The sequence below is a fragment of the Notechis scutatus genome, chromosome 3 (assembly GCF_049901735.1).
Source record: "Notechis scutatus isolate UNSWTSFEM ecotype Mainland chromosome 3, rNotScu1.2, whole genome shotgun sequence".
NCBI classification, from domain to species: Eukaryota; Metazoa; Chordata; class Lepidosauria; order Squamata; family Elapidae; genus Notechis; species Notechis scutatus.
Genome location: NC_142011.1, coordinates 70,190,939 through 70,218,376, shown reverse-complemented (window position 1 = coordinate 70,218,376; position 27,438 = coordinate 70,190,939). Strand labels below are relative to the sequence as shown.

The following is a 27,438-nucleotide window of genomic DNA, read 5'->3' as shown; positions in this document are numbered from 1 at the left end:
CTGCCTTAGTTTCTGGTTGTTTGGGAGCAGCTTCGGCTGAGAATAATAACTATTCGCCTCTTTTACTCAGCCGAAGCTGTTCCGATTCAACCATTAACGAAGGCAGGCAGGCAGGCAGAACGGAGCACTGGGTTGAACCCCGCGCGCACGCACGCGCGGGCGAGCGGGCGGCGGGCGGATGGGGTGGGGGTGGGGAGAAACGGGCGCTCGGGAAGCTGCGGCGACAGGAAAAGCTCCCCGCTTCTTTGAAGCAGTTTCTTCCTGGGCTGGTGGAGGAGCGAGAGAGCGACTGAGAGAGCTGACCCAGAGAGAAGGACAGGCTTCGGTTGCTTCCTCCCTCCCCTTCTTTCATTTGTGTCCTTGATCCCCGATCCTAGCAGCATTCACCGAAGGTGAAGAAAGCCGCCATTTTTTAAAAAAAAAAATTCTTTGCGGCCCGGTAGAGAGTGCTCCACGGCCCGGTACCGGTCCGCAGCCCGGTGGTTGGGGACCCCTGATATATAGGACTCCACAGTAGTAGGAGAAAATTGGAAAAAATATGCACAGATGAACAGGAATTTCTAAAAACTGGGATTCTAAAAAGAACAATTGGAAATAATTAAAATGTGGAAATCAAAAAGAAGGAAGCAGAAAAAAACCAATGGGGTTGCTCATAAAGTTTAGTGAAAAAACTGAAAATCCAAAAAGGCACATATAATGAGAGTAGAATGAGAGACATATTACCAAGAAACAGTACATATGTACCTAGATTGGTAGAAAGATGTCAGGAAAACTAAAGAGCAGAATGTACTGTGATTAGCAAAATGACTTATTTAGAGTTGTTCAGAGTAACAAAGAAAACAATCGATATACCAGCTGCTCTTTGAGGAGGGCAGAACAGATAACAAAGAAAAGGCAGTGCTACTTAAATCCTATTTTGGTCCCATCTTCTCAGAGAAGATATGCATTCAACTAGGCAATTTTGAAGAACAGATTGAAGGAGCAGCATTTTCGCTTCAGTTTAATCAAAATAATCAGGAGAACTTATTGCCCGTGAACGAGTTCACATTTCCATATGAATTGTTTCTTAAAATATTGGAGGAACCCTGTTTCCTGTTTGGTTCTGTATTTAATCAGCCAATATCAGGCTTACCACATTTTTTTCTTGTGATATTTGAAACATTAAATACAATTAGAACAGATAACAGTTCACTAAATCACCTTTGGAAAATCCTTCTGTTATTGCAGGTTTTGTGACTCCTTCATTAATCACTGGGTATAAACTAAATCTGTATTTTTCAATGAGTATGAAGTTATCTGGAATGAAACAATAACGTTTAATTTACAAGTACCAGCAACTCACAGTCAGTCAGATTCATAGAAGAGACTCACCACTACCACCTCAGAGCTAAAGAAAGTCAAGCACCAGTTTGAGACTTACAAGTTTGGAAAACCGGCACCTTCCTATATTCCATTGTTTTAATATTGGAGAGCTACAAATAGCTTCTCAAAATCACAAATAAAATGTTATGACATATAACAATAATACTCTTCTTGTTCATCTACCACAATTTAAATTGGGACAATCCGCAGTTGCTTAACTTCTTATATATGGTTCCCCAATATTGCAATATCATGTTGCCAAAAAATTAAGGAAGAAAGGATTTTAGTTTTTTTAGTTTTTTTAAAAAATCAATTCAATTATATTAAATATGACTTAATGTGACTTTTTCAGGAATTTTCATTCTTTGTTGGTTTTCAATACACACAACATTCCTAATCTTCTATGTTTTATCTCATGCCCAGTTTATTTTTTTCTTCCAACATAAGTATTGTTATAACAAACAAAAAACAAAAAACACAGAAGCATATGTTTTCATATCCAACTCACCAAATATATGATGCCTCCTAGCATTAGAAGGAGCTGTTATCCATTTAATTTGTTCTTCTTCATTTAGATTGGTCCATTCAATTACAAAGGATGTAACCACATAATCCATAGGTAAAAGTATCCAGGACATTATTACACAACTGCTGTTCATTGGGTAGATATTCAGAGTTTGCACAATGTTTACTAACTCAAACCAATCAAGAAACAAACAGAAAAAAGGTAATCAGACAGAAAATTAGAAAGCGAATTCATCCAATCTCTTAAAAAAGAAAATACAAAATTACTTCATTTTACTTTGTAGATTAGAAATCTTGTAAACTTCATAAGTAAAGAAAACAATAATATTACTAGATTGCCAATTAGAAGAAACAAGTTTAATTCACATGTAATAATACAAATAAATTTATTTGGATAAAAACAATATCAAATTTAGATCAGCAAAGCCAACTTTAATCTCCCTGGCCACATATCCAGACAGCTATACTTCTTTTTTTTGTAATGAAATGGATATTAAAACATAGAGACTATAATTAACAATAGTAATATTTATTAAATATAAATGTAGTTTTTTAAAAATCAAATGTAGGCCTTGGTTTTGTTTCCTCCACTAATCTCAAGGGCATCAGTGGAGAGAGGGGAATTAACCATGTCAAAATGATGGATACAATTGGGAGATCAAATAAAATGCCTACTATCTGCATTGGTAAAAAGGGGCATGACTTTATAACCCAGCTGCATCCATTGTTTTAATGTATGATGACCCCATTGACACTTTTGCATGCAGTTTTGGACTGCGGCCTCTACATGCCATCCAAAAGTGACATATGGTCCTTAGTTGAAGTAAATACAGATCACTGTATGATTTTCATAAAAACACTGCCCATATATTTTGGCTATTTTATATACAATACATGTATCAGCATTACAGTATGAGAGTGATAAAATAGAATGTATTCAAGATTTTGATTGGAAATCCTACACTTTATTTAAAGAGAGGACCTTCCAAAAGATCAGTAGTTTCTAAATACCTTCTTTATTTAAAAGTACAGTCATAGATTAAAAGGGTTGTGTGGGAGCAAGAATCCAAAATGGTTTCTCTTACCTGTGCTTATTTGTTGTGAAAGAGTTAAAATAAAATTCACAGAGGAAGGTCCAATTGAGTTGATTGCTAGAATTTTAACAGAATGTGTATCTTCTGACCATGAAAAGGTGTAAGTAGTGTCATTTCCTATATAGTCAGACCAAACAATGTTTTCTGATGTATTATGCTCTACTACATAATCTAGAACACTACATAAAGAAAGATTCTTCATCAGTGGCTGTAAAAAAATACATATATATTAGACATTTTGTATTACACTTTAAACTAAAGTTTAGATTTTTTTTAATAATACAGAAGATACTTGATTCATTTTATAATATTTCCTACAAATATTAAATTTCACAGTCTTATGTAGTCAATTAGGTCAGAAATTAAACTAATTTGCTGACAAATCAATAATTTTAAACTGATTTTTTTTTCAAAGTGCACTGGAGGTTTTTAAAGTGTGAAAGCAATTAGATGGATTTCTAGTTTTAAGAATTCTGATTAGAAACACCTGTTAGACAGACAGACTGTTTTTGATTTAAGGCATTGGGTAGAATCCAGCGAGATAAGAACAGACTTCTGCTCATACAAGAGAACGTTCTTTCCTTCTCTGTCCAATAGCCCATGTAACCTCAGGATCTAATCTTTAGACCTGGGAATCCTTTGGATCAAATTTTGAAATCATGTAGAATATTTCAAGGCAAAGGAAGAACTGTTGGCTTTAGCTTTTATTTGCATTACCTGTCGACATTGCATGTATGGTTGTACCTGTTCAACTTTTTAAAAGGTTGTAGGATTTTAAAGAGCCATGCTATAACTTTTCTGATGCACTGATTTTGATAATAATAAATTTGTTTGGATCATGTATTCCTGAAAGGCAATGCAAACCTGCATTATGCCTATCACAAATAAAAATGCAAAAAACAAAATCAACCTTTAATTCCTTTGAAAACAAATTTAGAAATTCTATTACAAGACAACTTATAGCATTAAAGCCTACTAGAGTTTTTTTTCCTGAATCAAAGCTTAATCAAAAAATAGTCCTGAGAAAAAGATACACTTCTGAAAGTTGCATGTAAACAATAACAATTACATTTTAATAAGTGGTTACATTGTGGAATTTAACATTTTAAAAGACTTTCCCTTTTCTATTTAAAAAAAGTTCTTGATTAATATATGTTAAGAGTTGTGTAAATCAGGACAATATATAAAATGTCTTCTTTATATTTTTAACTAATTGAAAGAGAAAGCCAAATTGACTATTACCCCATGAACATTAACAGTAAAGGGACTGCAGTTTTAGCTAGTTTCATGTATCTGACTGTAAGGAATAGTAGAGCATTACAAAAAAAATTAGATGTTGAGCATCTTATTCTTCTCAGAATTACCTTCCAAAGCAAAGTGACATTTTTCTGGTTCATAATGGGATCTTCATTAATAACTCTCCAGAATTCAGGTCCTCTCAAAGGAGCTGAAAAATAATGCTTATTTTAAATTGTTTATATACAACTTGTTCTAAATGAAAATAGCCGAAAGCATGGAGGTAAGATACTGACCTTTGATATCCTTAACAACTGTATAAGCAGATCTGCTCCAATCACTCCAATAGCCAATTCCTTCAGTCATCCTGCAGCGCACCTGTATAATGTAAACTATACAGGGATCTTGTACAGCAATACTCACAGTGGTAACCAATACAGCAGAAACTTCCTGAATCTATAAAAAAAGCAAAGAAACCTAACCAATATAATAAAATAATTTCTGAATGGCTAACGCCAAGATTGGATGTCTGTTACATATTCTAGAGAAAAGAAACCCATCAAAATGGTTCTTTTTCCTCCCAAGATGAACCAGACACTAATAAAACTAACCAAATCCTCAGTAAAGCATTAGTCAGTTTGCGTTAAATCAGAATGTACCTTCCAGTTAATATCTTCTCCACTAGCCGCATATCGAACTTGAAATTGAAGGTCATTCTTTGGAAGTTCAGGGTTCTTCCAACTCACATTCAGTTGCCCAGTGTCCTCTGTAATCTCAGCTTTGACACTGAAGGGAGAGAATGGCTTCACTAGAAAGGTAAACAAAAGAAATTTGGCTGACTTACTGAATATCTCCCTTGGATACCTACGCATTGGTTCTTCTCTATTGCATTTCACTAAAAAGCAATGTATCCTGCAATTTATAAAAATGTGTCTTTGTCATACTTTAATTGTAAAACAATTGCAGTAATAACCTGTTGCCTTAAAAAAATAAGTTCCTTCGCATGAAAAACTCCATCTGTGATTCTTTCCCACCCAATCTGGAATCAACTCATTATCACTGTGTTAAACTTGTCCTGAAATCCAGAGGACAGCATTGCTCCTCCAAGGTTTTTCTGCTGTTTTTATATTTTTGGAAGAAGTATAATCTTTAGCTTCTCAATAATCTGGTAAAGACTGCTGGCTGGAAAATACTGAGTTGCCCAATTCTAAAGGTTGTATAGAATTGGATTTCTGATTTTCTACTTCTAAGACCAGCATCCAGGCATTGCACAGTAACATATAAAGAATAATGGTTACCAAACTATAAACAAAAGGCAGGACAAGAGGCAATGGATGGAAACTAATTAAGGAGAGAAGCAACCTAGAACTAAGTAGAAATTTCCTGACCGTTAGAACAATTAATCAGTGGAACAATTTGCCTCCAGAAGTTGCGAATGGTCCAACACTGGAAGTTTTAAATAAGAGATCAGACAACCATTTGTCTGAAAAGATATAGGATTTCCTGCCTAAGCAGAGGGTTGGACTTCCAACTCTGTTATTCTACTCTACTCCACTCTATTCTATTCCATATGATGCAAACGTAAGATCTAATTAGAAATCATTTTGTTTTCAAATTAATTTTAAGTAAATTTTACAATAATTTAATAAGGAAGCCAATTCTTTTTTGTGGCTTTTAGAAATGCAACATGTTTAAACCTGTTCAGTAAAGATGATTGGTTCAAACTGCTCAGGAAATCACAGCAACCGTTGCTGATCTTCAGCAATGCTAGAAAGTAATCATAATCTCAGGCCCCTTAAAGGCAATGGGGTGGATTTATAAAGTAAATATGTATTATTTTTACCCCTTATAACACATCATTGTCCCATTTTCTCATTCTTCATCACCTTCCCAGCAGGCTGACTCATGCACAATACTGGAGATCCGCAAGAAGGAAAATACTCAGAACAATGGACTGTAGGCAGGTAAAGCTGGGGAAGTTTAACTACTCTTTTTGATATTAAAATGAGGCATCTTTCATGTGCTGCTTTGTGATAGGAGAATACAACAAACAGTGCAGTCTTTATTGTATCTATAGCTGCAACAGAACTGAATCTCCAAAACCAATCTTCAAATGACCATACATGATTTTGTTTTTGAATCCTATAATGTGATTCTTGAGCCAGAATAATCTGTTCTATATATCACCTTCCTATTTATCAACCTGGAAATGTAATAAAGACATGTTAGAAATGAAAACTTATTTTAAATGTTTATAGCAAGACCTGATAATTCATTGCAATTTCATATGCATTTAATTTTCTTAAATTAAATGCGTATGAATATAAACAGCTATCTTTATCTTCTACCCAGACTGACCAAATAATTAAAATGGCCAGTTGAAAGGAATACTTTGGAGGTGGAATATGAAAAATAGAAAAAAAATTGAACCCAGGAGCATATATGTAAGAAGCAGCAATTACATTTTTATAATTACAGATTGAAATACAGGATACGTCTTAAAAGGAATGTTGTATTGCAGCTTGCATTAGCTGTATTACATACATCTTAAGAGGGAGGCAAAAACCTGAGATTTTTTATTTCCCTTTCATTCATACATTTAAAAAGCTGTTTTGCAAACTGTCTTTCCTTGGAAATTAAATTTGTTACAAGCCCTTAAAGAGTTATATTTGAACATGTAGAGTATAACATGCAGATTCAACAATAGCAGCCATCATCTCAAAGTCAAATCTCAGGCTCTGTCTCTTTGGGATATGGTATGTTATAGTAGGTAAAGTAGTCTTTATCACAAGAAAGTCAGTTTGGTGTAGTGGTTAAGATATCAGAATAGAAATTGGGAGAGAGAAAGCACAAAGGCAGCTGGATGACCTTGGGCCAGACAGTCATTCTCTGTCAGCCCTAAGAAGTAGGCGCTGGCAAACCGCTTCTGAAAGCCTAGACAAAAATACTACTGGGATTTGTTCAGGCACAAATCAGAGTCAACTGTGACTTGGAAGCATTTCCCAAAAAAAGGAGGATTTTTAATGTGAAATCACAACCCCATGTCAATTTCCCCTTCTCCTGTCCTCCCCTCTGGTTGGTGCTTGTACTGTGAAGATAATAAAGAAGAAGAAAAAAGGAAGGGGAGTAGTAGTTGGTGGAGGAGTTGGTGGTGGAGGAGTTGGAGAAGGAAACCCATTATATTTTCAAATCAATTTAGGTCATAACCCATTGCTAGAACTCCCTTTCACTTACCTACTTCTTTTGGAAGGACACATACTGGCCTTGATGTAACTGTTCCCAGTGAGTGCTTAATCTCTATCCACATAGTATATCCAGACAGAAGGTAAAAGGGTTGAAAGATGCACTCATAAACATTATTCCTCCGCAGATTGCATCCTTTTACCTCTGAATCTGAATGCATGCTAGGAGATTCTGAACAGTATATATCGTTCCTTAAAAGAACAAGAAAATAATACAGTTATGTAAACATAGCACTTGAGATCACATAAGTACTGTAAAATAACTTCTTTGTAAAAAGGAATCTAAATGATAAAAAGTGGTCTTCACATAACCTGCAGTTTTTTAATTCTTTAATTACAAAATTTATAGTTAACTATTTCAGCTTACTCAACTGAACAATTTTATTTATGTAAAATTTATATGTCATTAAATGTTATTTCAGCATATCTCCCTGAAATAAAGCTATGTTTTATAGTATATCAAGATATAAACAAAATCCTTAGGCAAATGCCTGGAAAATCTATTTGCATCTCAGAATGTCTCATTTTAGATCATCAGCACCATTGTCTCAAGTCTAATGAACTAACAAGCCTGAAGCTCATTCTAACTATACATATTTTGCTATAATGTCTGAGGCTACTGGCTTCATCATTACATTTGAGGCTGAGTTTCTCCATATTGCCATTTCAGTCAGATGGGAAGTCAATTATGTGAAGTACTGGAAGACATTTGGCATGTATCATCTTACCAGAACCTGAGTACACACAGCTGGTGTACTCATGATTGATTACTTGATTGTTGTTATTAGTCATGAAAGATATTGCCTCTTTAACCAAGCCACAGATTTTGAGTCTCTTTGAAAATAGGTAGGTCATCTAGCTTTATATTTACTGTTTGGCAATCCACCAAAAAAAAAAATAAGCCTCACAGTTTGATGTAAAGCCTGCTAAAATCAGTGGTAATGCTGATATTGATAATGAATAGGATCTGTGAGGAAATGAATAAACGTCTCTACAAGATACTACACTAAAAAAAGGAACTGCCATTATCAATCTAGTTTCTCTCTGCATTGATGAAAAACTAAAAGTGACAGGTACATAATATGTTTACTTTCATTCATGTTTTTCCTTTCTTTTGCAGACTTTGGGGAAGGAGGGGTGGGAAATTGAATTATTGTTACACAGCAATAATGATGGTGACATCATCTCTCTATGTGAAAGTGAACACATGAACAAAGATTATTAAGGGGTAGGTGCCATATTGTAGTTAGAAAAGAGAGGCAGAGACAGAGATCATTTCTAGCACACAAGAAACTTCTTGTTCATCTTCACAATGACTCTAAGAAACAGGTCAATATTAATCTCATTTTGAGAATGGGAAACAGAGGTTGAGGAAAGGAAAGTGATTTGAACAGCATTTTGCAAAAGCTAATATCCAATGCTGCCACAATACTGAACCAAGAAGCCTCAAGCCAAATGTAATACGCACTCCTTTCCTTAGCAAAAGATCTCAGGCTAAATTTATTGATTTTAAATGAAACTCATTTTTTTTTCCTCTATGATGCTCAGAACTGTATTTGCAGCTTAACAATAAAACTATGAGTATATTAGGCTGTGAGACAATGACTAAGATAAGATAGTTCAGAGGTCTTCACAGTTAAGCCAGATTTGAATTTGCAACACCTTAGTTACTACCAGAAATGTCTGCAGGGAAATCAAGGGAAGGCAAATTATGAAAGCAGCTTTCAACATTTTCAAGAAACAATAAGATACTGTGGATGCTCCTGGTCACCTGTTATATGACTTACTTGTTAAAAGTGCCAGTCTGTGAGTGACCACCAGTTTATCTGCCCCAAAACACATTATCTGGGAGCTCTGGTCAGCAGGTACTGTTTAGAGCTAAAAGGTAGCAGCTGAAGTAGCACACCACTGGATTGATTAGAATGAAGAATTAAGATACCCAAGGGTCAGTACTGATCATCCTTCTCTTCAATGATGATAGTGAGAATGATTATTTATTTTATTTATTATGAAATTTATTTTCCACCCATCTTGTGTTCATTGATTATGGATGGCTTAAATCATAAAAACATTAAAAAATACATTTCCTAATAAATAAATACAAATAAACACTATTTTTCAGAAAGGACAGGTATAAGAGGAAGATGTGACGACTCAAGGACATTGGGTACTATGTTACATTCTTTAATACATTAAGTTACCCTAGAAAACTCCGATTAAGTAACCTAAGCTCAAAAAATAATCTTGGCAAACTATTTTCATGACTGGGTTGAATTAATAAAGCTGGGATTATCAAATCTGCAAGTAACACAAAATTTGGTAGCTTAATTCAAATAACAATCAAACTGGTTAGCAAAACTGGTAAACTGGTTAGTTAAAAAAGTGATAGTTCTTTAAACTGTCATCTATACACTACACATGAGTTACATATCTGCACAAAGACCTGTGGAGAACTTTCTAAAGTTTACAGAGTCATGTCTATTATATACAACTTGGCTATGCACTGCTTCCACTAGAACCAATAAGTGACTCCAAAGGAACAGAAAGGACTGCAACTGGGCAAAAGGAAGAGTTCCATAAGATTAAGTACAGTTGATCATCATTTGACCAAGAAGTCAATATGGAGCATGTAATAATTTTATAATATCTTGATGAACATTTCTGAAGAACTCAAAATATTAGCACATTCATTTGTGCTATTTTGGTTGGCCTTAAAGAAAGCACTGTTTCAGCAAGTGGCTGTTGATTCAATACCTATGTATGATTGGGCCTGGTTTGACCCACATGGAATATCAGTGGTACAGCAAGATTGGTATATTTAAAGAAAACTGCAGGAAGTAATGGCAACACTCATATTTAATTGCATGGAAACTACATTGACATATCCCAAGTTACAGTGAATTATCTTGATAGGAGAAACATCTCAACAATGGATGGTTCCAATCCAGCTAAATATATCTGGTAATTTATTTAATTGAATAGTTTTTAAAATATTTTTCACCTCAAGAGAGTCAACAAAATCAGCACTATTACAACAAGGATTATGACCAGAGTGCAAGAAGCAGTGTCATGAATAAAGTTTGTAATGCATGTTTGTAATGCATGTTTGATTTCAAAATCAAAAGGGTCACAAAATATCTCTATTTCTGCTGTTTAAAAACCAAAATTTGGGACCTTAATAGTGTGCATCAGATATTCAGTCTCAAAACTGTTATTAAGATCTAATACTGTAATGATGAGGGAATATAATAAAGGATGCTGGTCAAAGCTACAATTTCTAGCCCAAGTTCCTATTACAGTTAGTGATGCAATTCCCAGAGGATCTAAATTATATTTAACCATGTTCTCTAAAATTTTGAGAGTTGCACTCACCTCTGAGACTATCAGATTTGAAAAGGCTATTTTAAAGGGCACAGAATTCAATTTTCCCACTTAAATCACATCCAACCTTTCTTTTAATGAACAGTTCCTTATCACTTAAAGGATTTTCCTCAACCCTGTACTAACTTGAGCTCTGAAAGAAATAGCTTTTCAAAAATACTATATTGAAATGAACGTATACCTGTAGTATCTTAACAGCAAAGTACTCTCCAAAAGTATTGGATCTGGGTTGATGGACCAGGAACAAGTCATTTTTTGTAAGTTGCCATAAGTTTCACACGTGATTTTGATATTAGCATCTATTTGAAAGACAGCATTAGTGAATATGCAAACAAAAAATAATGGTTCATCAACATTTATAACTGTAAAAACAATCTGATATATTACCTATTATATATAGTTCAGCATAACGATGATTACATTCCTTATTTTCATTACAGCAGTATAAAGCATTAAAAAGAAATTTTCCTCCAGGCTTCATTGCAGGCAAGTTGGTAAGTGTAACTTTGCTAGTATAGTCATTCACCAAAGTGTACTGGCTACTTGGGATTTCTTTTGCTAAATTCAACCACCAGACTATCTTCTTTGATGAGATCATTTTGTCTTTGGTTTTATAAACACAGTAAAAAGAAACGTTTGTTCCAACACTTGCTAGGAGTTTGGAAGGGAAATACATGACATCTATTACAAACAAAAGAAACAAGATTATAATATTTTAAATAATTTTTATAACATTATTCTTTATAAAACAACCACAAATGTTGGGATTTTTAACATGTTTCCCATGTTATTTTTTATTACTTTATAATTGTAATATACTGTACTTTATAATTATGTGTGTGTATCCATATGTATAGGCTTCTTTTACCCTTTTCTAACCTTTTACTATGTCTTCTGTTTCTGTAGTTTTTAAAATCCTTGTGAATTTTTGTTTTAATAAAAATTATTTTATAAATAAATAATCACATTTATTATTATCACTATCATTATTACTATTTTCAAAATTATTCAAATATACATCTATTTTAAAACTTGCAATTATTTAGAATAAATTCTCCATTTATCCAAATTAAGACTATATTGAAAGTGTATTTAAATCAAAGTTCATGGTATTATTACAAGAAAGATACTCCAATTTCAAATACTATGCACTATAATGCATAAATTGCATGTATTGTGGCAAACTTGAACCTACTCAAAGTTGTTTTTACTATAAGTGCTTCAAATTGTGTAACACACTAATACTTACATAAGTGGCTTTATATTTTTCAAAGCAGTTAAATAAAATGATCTAATATCCCGGATTAATAACATTTTTACATGAATATACCTTGTAGATCCATGTTAAAAGGTGAGCTCCAATCACTCCAAAGACCTAATTCCTGATGATTCTTGCATCGAACCTGAATTATATATGAAGATTTGAGTAATTCATTATTTATGGTCAGCGATGTTCCCATGGTAATTTCAGCCACCTATTAAATTATTTTTTAAAAAATAATACAATAAGAATAATGCCATTCTTTCACTGAATTTACTTTAAAAAATAAAATCAGAGATGATAACATGAAGCTAATAAAAAAGAGGATTTATTTTCTTGGTTTTAACACCTGACATTATATAAAGTTTATATGTCCAGAATGCAAAGTTTACATAGGTGCATTTCCAATTTGGCTCATAGAAAATGCATTCAGTAATATAAAATGAAAATAAAGAGGATTGTGCAACCTTTCACATATGCACATAGAACTTGCTTCCTAGACAATTCCATGCCAAACCTTAAACAGATTTAAATTACATTTAGGAAGTAGTATTTATGTTGTGTGTGTGCGCAATTGGGAGAGTAGATTGTAATCCCACTGCATCTCACTTAAAAGTATGTTTTAGTGCTTGCATTGTGATCTAATGAAATACAGGTAGTTCTCAACTTATGACCACAATTGAGCCCAAAATTTATGTTGTTAAGTGAAAATTTGTTATGTGAGTTTTGCCACATTTTCTTGTCACATTTGATAAGTGAATCACTGAAGTTGTTAAATGAGTAACATGGTTGTTAAGTGAATTTGGTTTCCCCATTTTCTCTGCTTCTCAGAAGGTTGCAAAAGGTGATTATGACACTGGGACACTGCAACCATCATAAATATGAAGCAGCTGTAAAGCACTGAAATGTAAATTACATGTCCATAGAGATGCTGTAATGGTCATAAGTGTGAAAAATGGTCATAAGTCACTTTTTGTAACTTTTTTGTAATTTTGTTGCTCCCAAATGTAAACTCATAGTTACTAGAAAACTATGCATTATTCTACATGTACTGAATAACCATTTTTATTGCATAGTTCATTTTTCAGTTTCTCAGAAAGTTAGGACTGTTTAATCTTAAATTAAGCTTGCCAAATTTGCAGTGACTCTCTAACTTACTTTATAAGAGGCTCAGAATAAGGAACCTGTCTCACCTGTTGAAAATTTTTAGTTGAGTTTGTAAAACACTTCACTTCGTATAGAAATAAATTGGATTTAGATGCTGGCTGAGACCAAGAGATTTTTATTTGTCCTGTCTCTGTCATTTCAACTTGCAGATATAATGGAGGGTCAGGTTTTACTGCAAAATAGTATGATAAACAATATACCTTAAACACATTGATTTCCAGTAATATTTTAAGCTTGCTAAAAAGTTTGTTTTAATTTGATCATCTCTATATGTGTATACCAATATTACATGTATAAAATATATATTCAAATATTTTAAATAACACCGTTAATACCAAGAGCATCTTTTTCAATCAATTTCACTTTAAGCAAGAAAGAGTACCCATGTTCCAGTTAAACAAAACAATTTCAACATACAATATGCATAAATGCCTTGGTGAATTGTGGTTGTGGTCTGAAATAGTTGTGGCTGGAGGTTGTTCAGTATCCAAAAGAAGCAAAGTAATAATTAAAATTCTCACATATCTAAGCTTGGAAGAAAGATTTCCCATACCAGGCAATAGGTTTGGTAGAAAAAGAACAAAAGGTATTTTTCAAAAAAAGATGAATAATACAAATAAATCACTGTGTTTTTTAATTCATGGGATGGAAAGTTTCACAATATTCCCTTATATTAACTTAAAAACTGCCACCTGGCTAGGTTGAAATCTAAATACAGATATTTAAGATCAAATATCAAATAATATACAAATTATATTATAAGGAATTATAGAATTTGATAGTATTTGTTGAAGGAGCTACAATTTAAATACTGTATTATATACCTCATTGTACCTTCAGTTGGCCTATATGTTATAATAATTTCACTTATTTTCCATAAATATTCAGATAATATATATTTGATCTGAATCACTGTTATAAGCAAATGATGTATAATTCTGTACTACTGATTTGAATATTCAACTTTTAGCACTATTCTTGAATATTCATTCATTTCACAATTTTATATATAGCTACATTTCTAGGTTCATTTGAAGAATCACTGCTTTGCAAATAAGTTTACTAAATCAATATAATTCAAACAATATGACAATACTTACGACTGACATAGTTCAAACATTATTGTTGTTATTAAAGTATTTAATCATTTACAAATTATTCAAGATATTTGTATAATGAGTGAAGTGATGTACAATAACTAACACAATATATCAGTAAACCCGTAAGTATGATTAAAATCTAAAAAGGCAATAAAATCAATATTTGCACTAAATGGAGTTTACAATAGAATAGATCAGATGTAAAGTTTTGCTAGAGTCGGAAACAACTAGCACGTATGTGTGAGGAGAACTTTTACCTTTACCTTACCTTAAAGTTTTGCTAAAAATGATTATTTATTACTATGAATATATACAAGATTGCATTTCTAGTAATTCAATACCAAGTGATTTGTATTATGAATATTCCTGGGGCTGCTGCTTGAAAAAGTGTGCACAAAGGCAAATCTACATTTTGTATTAAAGAAAGAATCTCACTTCATGTGACTGATTTTTAAAAACTACCACTAGAAACTCTGTGCTTTGGAAGAGTAAGTTTAAAAGTGGAAGTTAACATCACAAACCTCACTTTCGCAATTCCATTGCACAACAAAGTATAGCTGACTTTTGTATGAAGTTATCTTAATCTGTATTTTTAAAAATAGATCCAAACTTTGCATTATTTGAAGTGATGTAACTGAATTTTACCAAAAGCTATTTTAATTCTCCTAACTGGAAGATTTAAAATATCTGACTATTGAATAACATGATTTACAGAAACATTGCGTAATTCCTGTAATTCCATCATGTTTCCCAAACATTAAACTATATTATAATTAATATAAAACACTCATTCTAAAAAGTTTATAATAATTTACTAAACTAATATAATGAAGAAACATTGTGTGTCTATTTTTGATTATAATAAAATACAAAATAGTTCAGGCAATGAGTAATTTTGAAGCAGCTACTTATTAAGCCAGAAAGTATCAAAAGATTAAATGCAACAATCATCTGATTATATAAAACTCTTATTTAATTATATAGAAGTAAAATAAAAAAAGTAAATTACATTTTAATGAAACAAGCATTGTACTAATACAGCTACTGAAAAGTAACCTTTCACAATGTCAGCATCTCATCAAAGTTTTTTTCGCCTATTTTTACTGTTCACACTTGGAATAAAGCATTACAAAGTGAAATTTAAACACATGATTTTTTTCCCATAAGAACAGAGATCAACTTCCCCATTTTTATTCCATCAAGATATGTTGAAACTACAATTTCGGCAAACAATTCTATTTATTTATTTATTTATTTATTTATTTATTTGATTTGCCAATTGTTTACAAGATAATAAGTATAAATGTATACATAGTTGTGAATACATGAAATGGGTACATATAAGAAAAATAAAAGAATAAGAGAAACAATAGGACAGGGACGGTAGGCACGTTGGTGCGCTTATGCACGCCCCCTACAGACCTCTTAGGAAAGGGGTGAGGTCAATAGTAGACAGTCTAAGGTTAAAGTTTTTGGGGTTTGGGGAAGAAACTACAGAGTTGGGTAGAGTATTCCAGACATTGACCACTCTATTGCTGAAGTCGTATTTCCTGCTGGGAGTTGTAGTTGCAGAACAACTAAGGATACCACGAAATGGAATGGAATGGAATGGAATGGAATGGAATAGAATAGAATAGAATAGAATAGAATAGAATAGAATAGAATAGAATAGAATAGAATAGAATAGAACATTGGCCAACTGTGACTGGACACACAAGGAATTTGTCTCCAGTGTATAAGCTTTCAGTGTACATACGAACAACAAAGTAATACAATCATAAGATACCAATAAGAGAAGGTAGTGAAAATATTTTATTAGAAAGTACTTGTATCTTTGACTTGTCAAATCTCCACACTCATTTGTGTGTTTTGTGCCACAGTGTGGATTAGGAAAAATAATATATTTTTACAATAAAATTTTACAATTTTATTTATAATATACTATGAATTTAAATAATTAAAATTTACTTATATGAAGTCTGAATGTCAGAATAATGAAATGCCAAAATATAAATCACAATATTCAATGAATGCTAGATTTATAACTAATAATATTAATTCAACATTTTAGGGAATTCATTCAGGACTAGTATCACTAAACAGAATGACCGTTTTACTTCTAATTAAATAATGTTGGGATGCCAAAAATAAAAAGATTTTAACATAAGCATTTCATTCTGTACTGCCTTTCCCATTACTTCGTTGGAAAGAATTGAGAGAATTGACCCTTTTAGAGTAAGTTTGACTTAGCCATGATGTACATCTATACCTGTAAACCAAGGTTGTCTTCATTACTGTGGAATTTCAAGAATAATTCCGGCTCAGTCTGACAGAGCTTGGAAAGCATGCTTGATGTTTTTACTAATAGATCAAAACTTACCAATATCTATAGGCTTGACTGACATCAATGGTGACTGCAGTAATATAGTTCCATTAGTGATCTTGAGCCACATAATGTAAATATGATTCAGTTTTATTGAAGATATCTGACATTCATATTTTTGGGCTTTTAGAGTATTACAGTGAGTAACTGTAGAATTTTCCTTTAGTAAATTTGTAGAAGCACTTTCCAGTGATGCATCTGTTCTGAAAAGAAAAGAAAATCAAGCATTTTCTTGTGATTTCTTTTACTAGATCATGCAGAGGACTTTATTAGAAATTCTGTAAATTGCTTGCATTATGTTTGTTATGCATGTAAAAAAGGGGGGAAAAAACCTGTGTTGTAAATGCCACAAAGTACTTTAACTTCTACAAAAGCACAATTAAAAAAATGGGCAGCCATTTTTTATAATTATAACAATCCATTCTGATTATAGTATTAAAATACATTTCTACATCAATATCTATACGCACTATAAAGCCATTCCTGTGGCAGACGGAAGAACAAACATTTGTGTGATGTGCCTGTACCATTGCACATATCCGATTTGTATTCATTTTATCTATTTTATTTAAAACAGAAGAAAAATGTTCACAATATGAAATCTTCACTGGCCCCAAACTGATCAGCCTATGGAACTCCCTGTCTTATCCTGTAGTGGTAAATATGTTTGCTTGTAGGCTAGCTACTCATTTGCAAATAAACTCCTTTTGGGAAAGATTTGTGAAATAAGCAAGGAGGCAGAGTGCCCAGGCAATTCACAGGAGCGGGAGGGGAAGCTTCTCCCCACTAAAACTCCCACCAACCCTCTAGAGCAGGGATGTCAAACTCACAGTGTCACGGCAGCATCATGTGACATATCAGGACTTTTTTCTCCTTCATTAAACCGGGTGTGGGTATGCCCAGCGTGTGACACATGTGGCCTGCAGGCCGCGAGTTTGACAGCCCTGTTCTCTGTAATGTAAAATTTGACTCCAAAGCTACTCCAAAGCTACTGCAGTGTTTTACATCAAATTTTTATATGTTCCCATTTAACAAAGGGAAAAGAATTTGGGGATGACCAGAAGTTAAATTGTTTTATAAGGAAAAACCATAAGACAGAAAGTAAGAAGACAGAAACCTCAACTATAGAGCAGGCATAGTTTGAGGGTGACATATTGTGTTGCTGTGTAAATATGGAGTTTATGAAATAGTCCAATTACCCACTTACCCACTTATGTAGAAAGATTAAAAAAAAAAAACCCAAAAATTGACACCACTTTCGGGCAATTATTTAGGCAGCTTTGGACAACCAGAATTTCCTGCAAAAATTGTTGTGTATTAATTTCATATGGTTGAATTCTCTGGGTGAATTCTCCCATTGCATAGCCAAGTTTGAAAACTGAAATTTTATAAAATATTTTTTTAAATCCTATAGGGAAGGAGAAATTATTTTTCTGCAAAAAAAAAAAAAAAAGTCTGCTTGATGCTTTAAAGAACCAAATCTTCAGTGAGTGAAACACTTTTTAAAGACTGTTTTGAAATCATAAAATCATGCTTTGGGAGCAGGCAGAATCACATTATTACAATCCTGTTTTTTTAAATATAAGTAAGTTAATAAATATCAAACACGTTTATACTGTTTGGAAAATGAATTCCTGGGAAAGGGTGAAGAATGGAAGAAATAAATGGAAGGAGCTGAAAACCCCTCACAGTTGCCTTTGTATAATATTTTGTTATAATATTCCATTCTCCTCAGAATACTATTGAAATCTTTTCAGAATGAAAAGGTATAATTTTCTTAATGTTATAATCTGAAGTTTCTTGTTTTTAGTCTGTACAGACATAATACCAACAGAACTAATGTCAACAGATATGCAACAAGGCAAGGAAAAAGGCTTGCAAAGAGAAATATAAAATTACATCTGTTGCTCTATGCCTCTTTTCAGTTTTTTCTTCAAAATTATATCCATCGAAATATAAAATTAGCACTAAAACAACAAAATTAATATCCCTCAAATATTCTTAATAATATAATATGCTTTTCTTATTTCAAATTCTTTTGAATCATGTGTATGACATCTGTATGTTTTTTTATACACATCTATTTTTTATCTTGTCTAGTTTTGCTTTGTTTTTGCATTTTCTTTCCTTTTGGGAGTTTGTATTTTAATGTTATGAATAAATTAAAAATATTGACAAAAAAATTTAAACTCTTCTGAGTTCACTGTTTGGACTAGATTATGGAAAGTTTGGGTTTTTTTATTTGAGTTACTATTTTGTTTTCCTTCCTCTAAAAAAATCAATTCAAAATATCTTCTTTGGCTGACCTCTAAATAATTTTGTTTTTTCACAAACTAGAAAACTGATCAGAGGAAACAAATATATTTTTGAATATATATTAACTTGTGACATCCAAAATGGAAGGTACTGGATGAAATGTAATAAAAAGATCAAATTAGCCCTTGGCAACAACAGTGTCAGTGTGAACAGAAGCAGTAACTAACAAAACACCTCAGCCCTTGTGGCAGATTGTCAAAGTAATAAACTAAGCACATACATAAATTAAGCAGTGAGTGAGTTTAGCAACAGGGCAAGACCAAGGCAGTTGATCATTTCCTTGCCTGCAACAATGAACAATTCAACAAACAATTTTTAAAAATGCTATGTAGGAGAATTGTCATCCAGCATGATTGATCTCTATGTTTACTATCTTCTCTCAGTTTTTAGACAATGGTTCTATTCTTGATAGAAAATAATATTTGTAGGTCAGGGTAGAATTGTGGGGTTCTTGGTGCAGTCAGAGCTGGTTGTTTTCTTGCAGGTGTTTTATTGCCAAACTATGGTTGATATGATGATGTTACTTGATAATGAAATGTCTACAAGAAAACATTCAGGCTCAGAGAGCACCAAGAACCCCACTGTTCTATTCTTTTTAATCTAGGGACAATCAGTCTTTAGATAAGGGTTGCTCAAATGTGGCGGATAATAACAATCACCTATTTTCTTCTCATTTCCTTTCTCCCTTTCTGAAGGACAGATTTGGCCACCTTTCACAAAATGAGAGCTCCTTCTACCTCTGAATTTGGATTCAAAGTTTTAACACACCAAGCTTTATTTAATATATTAAGATCAATTTGGAAGAAAAAAATTCTGCAATGCAATCTATGCTAAACGGGTGATCATTTTTCATAGTAATGGTTATGATAGAAGTACATGGAAGAAGAGTAAGACAAATGATCCAGCGTATTCTTCCTAAAGTTAAAAGCAGGATTTGGCACTTGAATAATACATAATTTCCTCCTATGAAAGATACTCTCCCAGTCCCTTCCAAACTTATAAATTCTGCTGTCTGTATTTTGCATTCTACTGCCAATAGCAATAGCATTTTGACTTATATACCACTTCACAGTGTTTTTACAGCCCTCTCTAAGCAGTTTACAGAGTCAGCATATTGCCCCCAACAATTTGGGTCCTCATTTTACCTGCTTCAGAAGGATGGAAGACTGAGTCAACCTTGACCCTGATGAGATTCGATCTGCCAAATTGCAGGCAGCCAGCAATGAGCAGAAGTAGCCTGCAATACTGCACTCTAACCACTGCGCCACCATGACTATATTCTCAGACAGCATGTAAACACTCCATAGAAATATCCAAAGCACATCAGTATCACTAACATTTCAAAGAAAATAAATATTTCTTCTATGTCCCAGCAAAGTGGCAAGCCATAACAGAAATAGCACAATCAAAGCCCACATCTTCTATTTCTGGTTAGCAATGGAACACCTGGAACTGATTTCCAGGCAACTTCACAGATAAATTATGGGTAAATGTCATTCAAATGAAGCCACAGCCTATATGATGTATTGCCCTAATTTATGATATAGTTAATAATAAGTGCCAACTCTGGATTCATGGGTGTTCTACATTCTCAGTATCAAATATCAGTAATTTAATATTAGTAATTGAATTTTTTTTGCACTACATTGGAACAAAGGTTTGTGATGCTGCAAGTTATTGTTTCAACCCTTCAATAATTAGGAAAAAATTAAACCATGAAGGCAATTCATAACCACAAAAGGTCTCCAAGTATATCTCATGTAACTCACTAGTTACATTAAAACATTAAAAATATTGTGAAGGAGCCAAAACAATGTAGAAAAATAGAACAGATCGTGTGCTAATGAGGACGATGTTATTGCCAGTGGTGTTGAAATTGAATCTGGAAATGAATATGTGAAATGGTGTATCAACTTTGGTGGACTTATGCTGAAGAAAAGAAATATTGGGAACAGATTCATGTTATAATACAGAGGATCTTTAAAATTAACATAAAATTGAAAGCTGAAGTTTTTCTTTTAGGATTATTGGATAAGGAGTCGGAAAAAAGATCTGGAACTTCATTACTGTTCATGTTGATTGCAGAGAGAATTCTTTATGTACAGTAATAGAAAAGTATGTCAATGCCCACAATAGAAGAATAGATGGAAAAAGTGATGAGAGCTAGCAGAAAGGGCAAAATTTAGAAAAGAATACATCCAGCTTTATTTCTACCTGGAAACCACTTCTGGACTTCGTATTCGAGTCAAAAAATATATATGAAATCTTGACTTTGGGTTTCTGCTGATTAAGTTAGTTTGTTATAGAAATAATTAGTACTTGCTAAATTGGTAAAGTAAAAAGAGGCTGCAATTCTGTTTTATATTTTACTGTGCTGAAATAATTTGGAAATCAAAGATTACTTTTTTTTTCATTTCCCTTTTACCCTACACTTCTGTTTCCCATCATTTTCATTTCTCATTTCTATACTATCTTTATTTTAATTTGTATTTTATGATCATTCTAATGATTTTTAAAGAGAAACAGAACATCTAAATACTCAATGACAATGATATTTTCTTTTGTTCTTCAAGTATCTTCACAATTACTATACCATTAAACCAATTCACAATAGAGGTCATAGAGATTAAGAATGCGTTGTTGGTCAATACAAGGAGAAAGTGTAATTGGGAACCTTAAAAAATAAAAATAAATCATATTGGGAACTTTAAAAAATATTTGTGGTAAAGTGTAGGGGAGAAAATATTCTGGTTTAAGTTTGTGCTCTACTAATTGCAAGTGTTCATTTTTCCACTGGCTGCTATTTTTCTCTAAATTCCTAAGAGAATTCAGATGCAATTCTCAATATCTTACTTCTCTCAAAAAAATTAACTAAACATATTACATTAAGATCAATTTCTTTTAGAAATCTGGAAAAAGCAATATTTCTAGCAAAAAATAAAAATGATTGTAAAATCTGGGCAAAAATGATAGGTACCCTGTTTCCCTGAAAATAAGAGCTATCCCAAATATAACCCCTAGCATGTTTATGTGTGCACCTAATATAAGCCCTACCCCCAAAATAAGCGCTACTTAAGGCTGCACAGTCATCTACCCATTCTGGTTGCTCATGGTGCCACAGCCACGAGGCAATGCAGGGTGGTGGTAGAGTTGTAGGTGGCCTGGCTGTGGGGGCCTTGAGATAAGCAGGTGCGGGGCACATGGGACAGCTCCATCCATCCACCTCACGCCACTCACCAAGAGCAAGCAGAAGAAGTGGGCTTCCTGTACATGGAAAAAAATAAGACACCCCCTGACAAAAATAAACACCCCCAGACTTATTTTTGGGCAAACACAATAGATAGATAGATAGATAGATAGATAGATAGATAGATAGATAGATAGATAGATAGATAGATAGATAGATAGATAGATGGATGGATGGATAGATAGATAGATAGACAGACAGACAGACAGACAGACAGACAGACAGACAGACAGACAGACAGACTCTCAATGTGAATCAACTCCCATATGAGAATTGAATTCACTAGGTTTACAGTAAGAATTTTGGATTCTCAAATCTGTCCATTTCTCAAAAATTAATATATTTTGATGTCTGTGGGAATTCTTATAATTGGTTCCTGAATATTTATGCTTGTTTCCTTTATCTTACAGAGGGCATATACAAGGTAAATTAAGGCCAACTACTGTTGTTAGCCATTATTCCCAGTTTCCCTTGGAGAATCTATTTGAAGAAGTACAAGGAAGGGAAACTCATTCTATTTAAATGAGAGAACTTTCTTCTCATTCTGAACAAGACAGCCAATAAAACACAAATATTGCATTCTCCAGTGTTGTGAGTTTTCAATTTTTGATATTTTAATAGCCAACTCTACATTCCAGAATAAGTCTTCTTAGTTCAGCATGCCTGGAATCTTGGCCATGATTAAAACCAATCTGGCTTAGTTTAATACATAAATACTACAAAAATACACAAATGATACATGCATGTGCCTTTTCCTCCTGTGGATTTTAAAGCAGAAAGCTTTTTGATATAGTGTTTCTAATGAAAACACACATATTCCCAATAGGGAACGTAATTTTGAGGCCAGACCACATAAAATAAATGTTTCTTTATTCCCTTCAGTAAAGCTAAGAACTATGTCAACAAAATATTTTGCTATTCAGAAGACTCTGGAATACAAAATAACAGTTTTAAAGATTTCAAAAGGGCTGCATGATATAAAACTACAATTAAACAGAAGTATCTGATGACAATATAAAGCAGTCTACAATATTGATTGTTATTCTGATTGCTATTCCTGTTTTAAGCCTTAAAAAATATTGCTGAAGAAATGTGTTCATGGAATCGTGATGGCGAACCTATGCCATGGATGCTGGAAGTGGCACACAGAACCATCTCTCCAGGCACATGAGCTGTTCCCTGTTGCGCTTCCACATTCCGGTGTGCCGGCCAGCTGTTCTTCATACATGCGGGAGCACCAGAAACTGGGAGAGCAGCCACCCAGCACACATGTGTGCGCCAGGAGATGATCTTCCTGTTTCCAGCATGCGCATTTCATACTGGCCACCTTGTCTTCCAGTTTCTGAGGTGCAGGCATGCGCTAAGACCAGCTGACTGGTCACACGCACGCACCAGAAACTGGAAGATCATCTTCCTGGCCCACCGGGCAGCTGCTCTTCCGGTTTCCGGCATGTACATGTGCACTGACCATTTGGTCTTTGTGTGCGCATGTATGCCAGAAACTGGAAGACAAGGTGGCTGGTGCGCATGTGCACGCCAGAAACCAGAAGAGCAGCTACCCGGCATGTGCATGTGCATCCGGCGGCTGCTTTTCTGGTTTCCAGAACATGTGTGCATTCCCATTTTGGCGCTTGACGCCAAAAAGGTTCACCAACACTGTCAGAGAAGATGTCTTTCACCTGCCAAAAAATAAACATGCCACTTTACAAAATAACAGAATAGAGAGGAGGGAATGTTAACTGTTACTTTTCATGTTTGGAATATAGGTCTGGTTCCAGAGTTCTTAAATACCATACTATGATCTCATATCACAGTACAATGAATTTGTGTAATATATCATCTCCAAATAAAATGAATAATTTTATTGTGTTAAGGTTGGACTATAAATTTTTCATAATTACTTTGTAATCTATAAAATAAAACAATATGTTATAATTTTATAAAATAGAAATGTTCCATGGACAATATCCCTGAAATACAATAACATTTAAAACCATATTTTAACAAAGAGAATAGGCTTGCTTACTGAATAATTAATGAAATCTTTAAATTTATTTTGAAGACAGCAAGTTCTCATTCACTCCAAAAAAAAAAAGTGGGTTTCCTTGCCTTAAATCAACTGTTTTTAAACTGTTCTTAAAATGTAGAACACAGGTAAGAAGCTATATTTTGTTTTTAGTATTCTGTGTTCCATGCCAGCCCTTTTTTCCCTTTCAGCTTGGTACCTGGTACTTGGAAATTCCTTTCTCTTGGAACTTTTTCTTGTTAAAGGAAGGGGTATTTTCCCACCCCCATCACCTAATATGAAGTAAATCTGATAGAAAATCTTAAAGCAAAATATAAAACTGGAGCTACCCTTATCAGAAGTCAAAATATTAGAGTGGAATAATATCCTGTAATTTTTAAACCTCACAAATTTTAATTTGGATTTTGATTATACTTACAATGCATGCAATAGGTTAACTGTAAAGTCTTCATTCAAATAAGGTGACTTAGTAGATAATTTCACAATACAAAACAATTCTTCTGTGGTTTCATTAGTCCAAAACTGCAGATTCCAAAATGAATCTAAATAGAAAGTTAAGCATTTTTAAAAAATAATAATTAAAAAAACATCCTTGTAACCCTAAACTCTTGAAAATAATTTATCATTCCCTCATTGGTGGTCTTATAAATGTAAAAATTATATTATATTATAGTAAATCATTTTTGCAAATACAAAAATGGTGGAGTTTGTGTAATGAAGTCATATTTTATCATCCCCCACTTCTCCCTCATCTCATGGACAACCCCAAACAACTACTACAGGTATTATGCATATTTATTTATCCCTTCTATAATACCTGTAGACAAGACTATCCAATTTCTCAATTGACACTGACTCTAACTCAATTCAAGCAGCAGTCAAAATTCCATTGCTGAAAAGATTTTTTTAAAAAAAGCTATTGTAATTTGCTTTAGTTTGGTCACTGTTTTATTCATGATCTATTTTAATGCATACAGTTCGATTTATTTATATTCTTTGCTCATATTTTCATTGTATAGCAGCTCTAACAATTTAAACTAATTTCAGTAATTAAGGCACATTTTCCAAGCACACCTATCTGCTGAAGTGTTGAACCAACAATTCTTGAAGAAATAAGTGCTTTGGCTTCCATTTCTGCAGTGTATGCAAAACAATTCATATATGTATCACTCCAGTGGCAACATAAGAAATTCTCTCCAGCCACCAATACAGTGGCATTGTCTCCAATTGTACCATGCACATCCTGCCAAGTGGAACCATCCTCTGCCATAGTTGGTATACAGGGCATTTCAAAGGTCTGTGGAGGAATCTGATATACCATGCAATGAGAAATGACCACTTGAAAGAAATCTAAAGAGAGGGGGGAAAAAAGAATAGTTTGAATATTTTAAATAAGGAAGACCTAAATCTCTATTGCTAGTAAGGGAAAGCTTAGACGTATTCATAACTTTATATATCTTTAGTTGATATATGTTACATTAATGAATAGAATTTGATTGCAACAATTTTTAACAACAATGTTTTAAAAGACAAAATTATATATAAATATCCAAATAACGTTCACTGTCACACGGTTTCTTATCTGTTGCAATTCTTAAACTACATTTAGTGGCTTAAACAAACTGAAATGTGTGGACCAAATTTTAGTAAGATGAGCTGGTATAATTCTAATAACTATTCAGAATGGCTTGATGTGTCATTCTAACATTCTTTTAGTATCATACAGGGTGTAGATCCTGCCTGCCGTAAACAGAGCTTACAGGAGATCTCTGGGTTAAGAGTGAGATCCATTCCTGTCTGTCCTTAACTCAAAATTATATATATAATTGATTGCCTAAAAAGGGTGGATAGTGTTTTTCCTTTCATGAATCACTGAAAACAGGCTGCATATTAAAAATTTGCAGCTTCAACAGTATATGCTTCAGGGATTCATCAGCCGGAGGAAGGAGTTTCCCATTTGTAAGTATGAGTAATCCGTAAGTCGGACATTCTTAACTTGGGGACTGCATGCTTCTAATCCACTGTAAATTTCTATATATTTATTTATTTGGTACCTTCAAGTCACCGTTGACTCCTGGTGATTGCCATTTTCTTGGCAAAGTTTTTTCTTTTTTTGAAGTGGTTTACCATTACTGTACCTCCTTTCTAGACCTGAGACAGAGGATCCGCCCCAAGGTCACTCAGCTGGTTTTGTGTCTAAGGTGAAACTAGAACTGATAGTCTCCTGGTTTCTAGCCTGGTGTCTTAACCATTACATTAAATTGACTCTCAGTTTAAAATTATTCCTACTCCTAAAACTGTTCTGGAGAATCGAGAAACTTGAGGTAAGAAAAATTAGCAAAATCATGTCTTTACCATTATATTATATTCAGAAAAAAGTCCAGTTGGTAAAGAAGAAGCCAGATTCAACCCACAGTATACATTTATACAGAAAATTAGCTATAACAAGAATCATATATGATATTATACTGTAATTAGGGATGGAATTACACTACAGATGTGTCAAGCACATCTTCTAATGACACAGTTTCTGCAGTGGAATAGGAATAAATACTGTGGCAATAAGTATGATTGATTTGTTTTAACTATTAGTGCAATTATAAACTCATAAAATATATTTGAACTTAATCACTAGTTTTAACATTTGTAGAGATTCTGGCATCAAAAATTAGGATCATATTCTGCAATTTAAAAACGAATCCATCCTACAAATGAGAAGCAAAGACAAGATATTTCAACTTACTTAACTGTAGAAATCCTGTCAAAATGTTGTTCCAGTTCATCTTGTTCTGGTCAATGGATCTTGGAAGAAAATAGAGAGAAAGATCATTTACATTTCTACTATCTGAAAGAAGTTTCACAAGCTAATTTTTTGTTTTCAAAAAAAATGCATTTTTCCCAGTAACTGCAGACTTGGGGAGTCAGCGGGATTCTTATCAGACAAAGGCAATAATGAGGTAAATAACTGTCTTAGACAGACATTTCAGGTATCCAATGGATGGCTCGCTCTTTGACGTTCGCCACTTCAATGTGCAAAGTGCCTCTATACAACCATTCAAGAAACCTTTCTTGGTGATGACTGTGTTGTTGGTGCATAA

At 33.4% G+C, this 27,438-nt stretch overlaps 1 protein-coding gene across 2 annotated transcripts in view; it reads right to left on the bottom strand.

Annotated features, from left to right (window-relative positions):
- The window catches only part of LEPR (leptin receptor), a 69,084-nt gene that overhangs the window by 24,681 nt on the left and 16,965 nt on the right, over positions 1–27,438 (bottom strand). For both annotated transcript variants that reach the window (XM_087960419.1, XM_087960420.1), the window contains exons 2-16: positions 27,084–27,142; positions 25,415–25,690; positions 24,759–24,882; positions 16,749–16,954; positions 13,295–13,440; positions 12,171–12,315; positions 11,228–11,521; positions 11,022–11,139; positions 7,452–7,651; positions 4,877–5,025; positions 4,514–4,673; positions 4,346–4,428; positions 2,973–3,189; positions 1,871–2,053; positions 1,201–1,296 (exon numbers count right to left, since the gene is read on the bottom strand). In XM_087960419.1, the coding sequence (XP_087816545.1) occupies positions 1,201–1,296; positions 1,871–2,053; positions 2,973–3,189; positions 4,346–4,428; positions 4,514–4,673; positions 4,877–5,025; positions 7,452–7,651; positions 11,022–11,139; positions 11,228–11,521; positions 12,171–12,315; positions 13,295–13,440; positions 16,749–16,954; positions 24,759–24,882; positions 25,415–25,690; positions 27,084–27,123 (2,437 nt within the window). In that variant the 5' untranslated portion in view covers positions 27,124–27,142. The remainder of the gene's footprint in view (positions 1–1,200; positions 1,297–1,870; positions 2,054–2,972; positions 3,190–4,345; positions 4,429–4,513; positions 4,674–4,876; positions 5,026–7,451; positions 7,652–11,021; positions 11,140–11,227; positions 11,522–12,170; positions 12,316–13,294; positions 13,441–16,748; positions 16,955–24,758; positions 24,883–25,414; positions 25,691–27,083; positions 27,143–27,438) is intronic.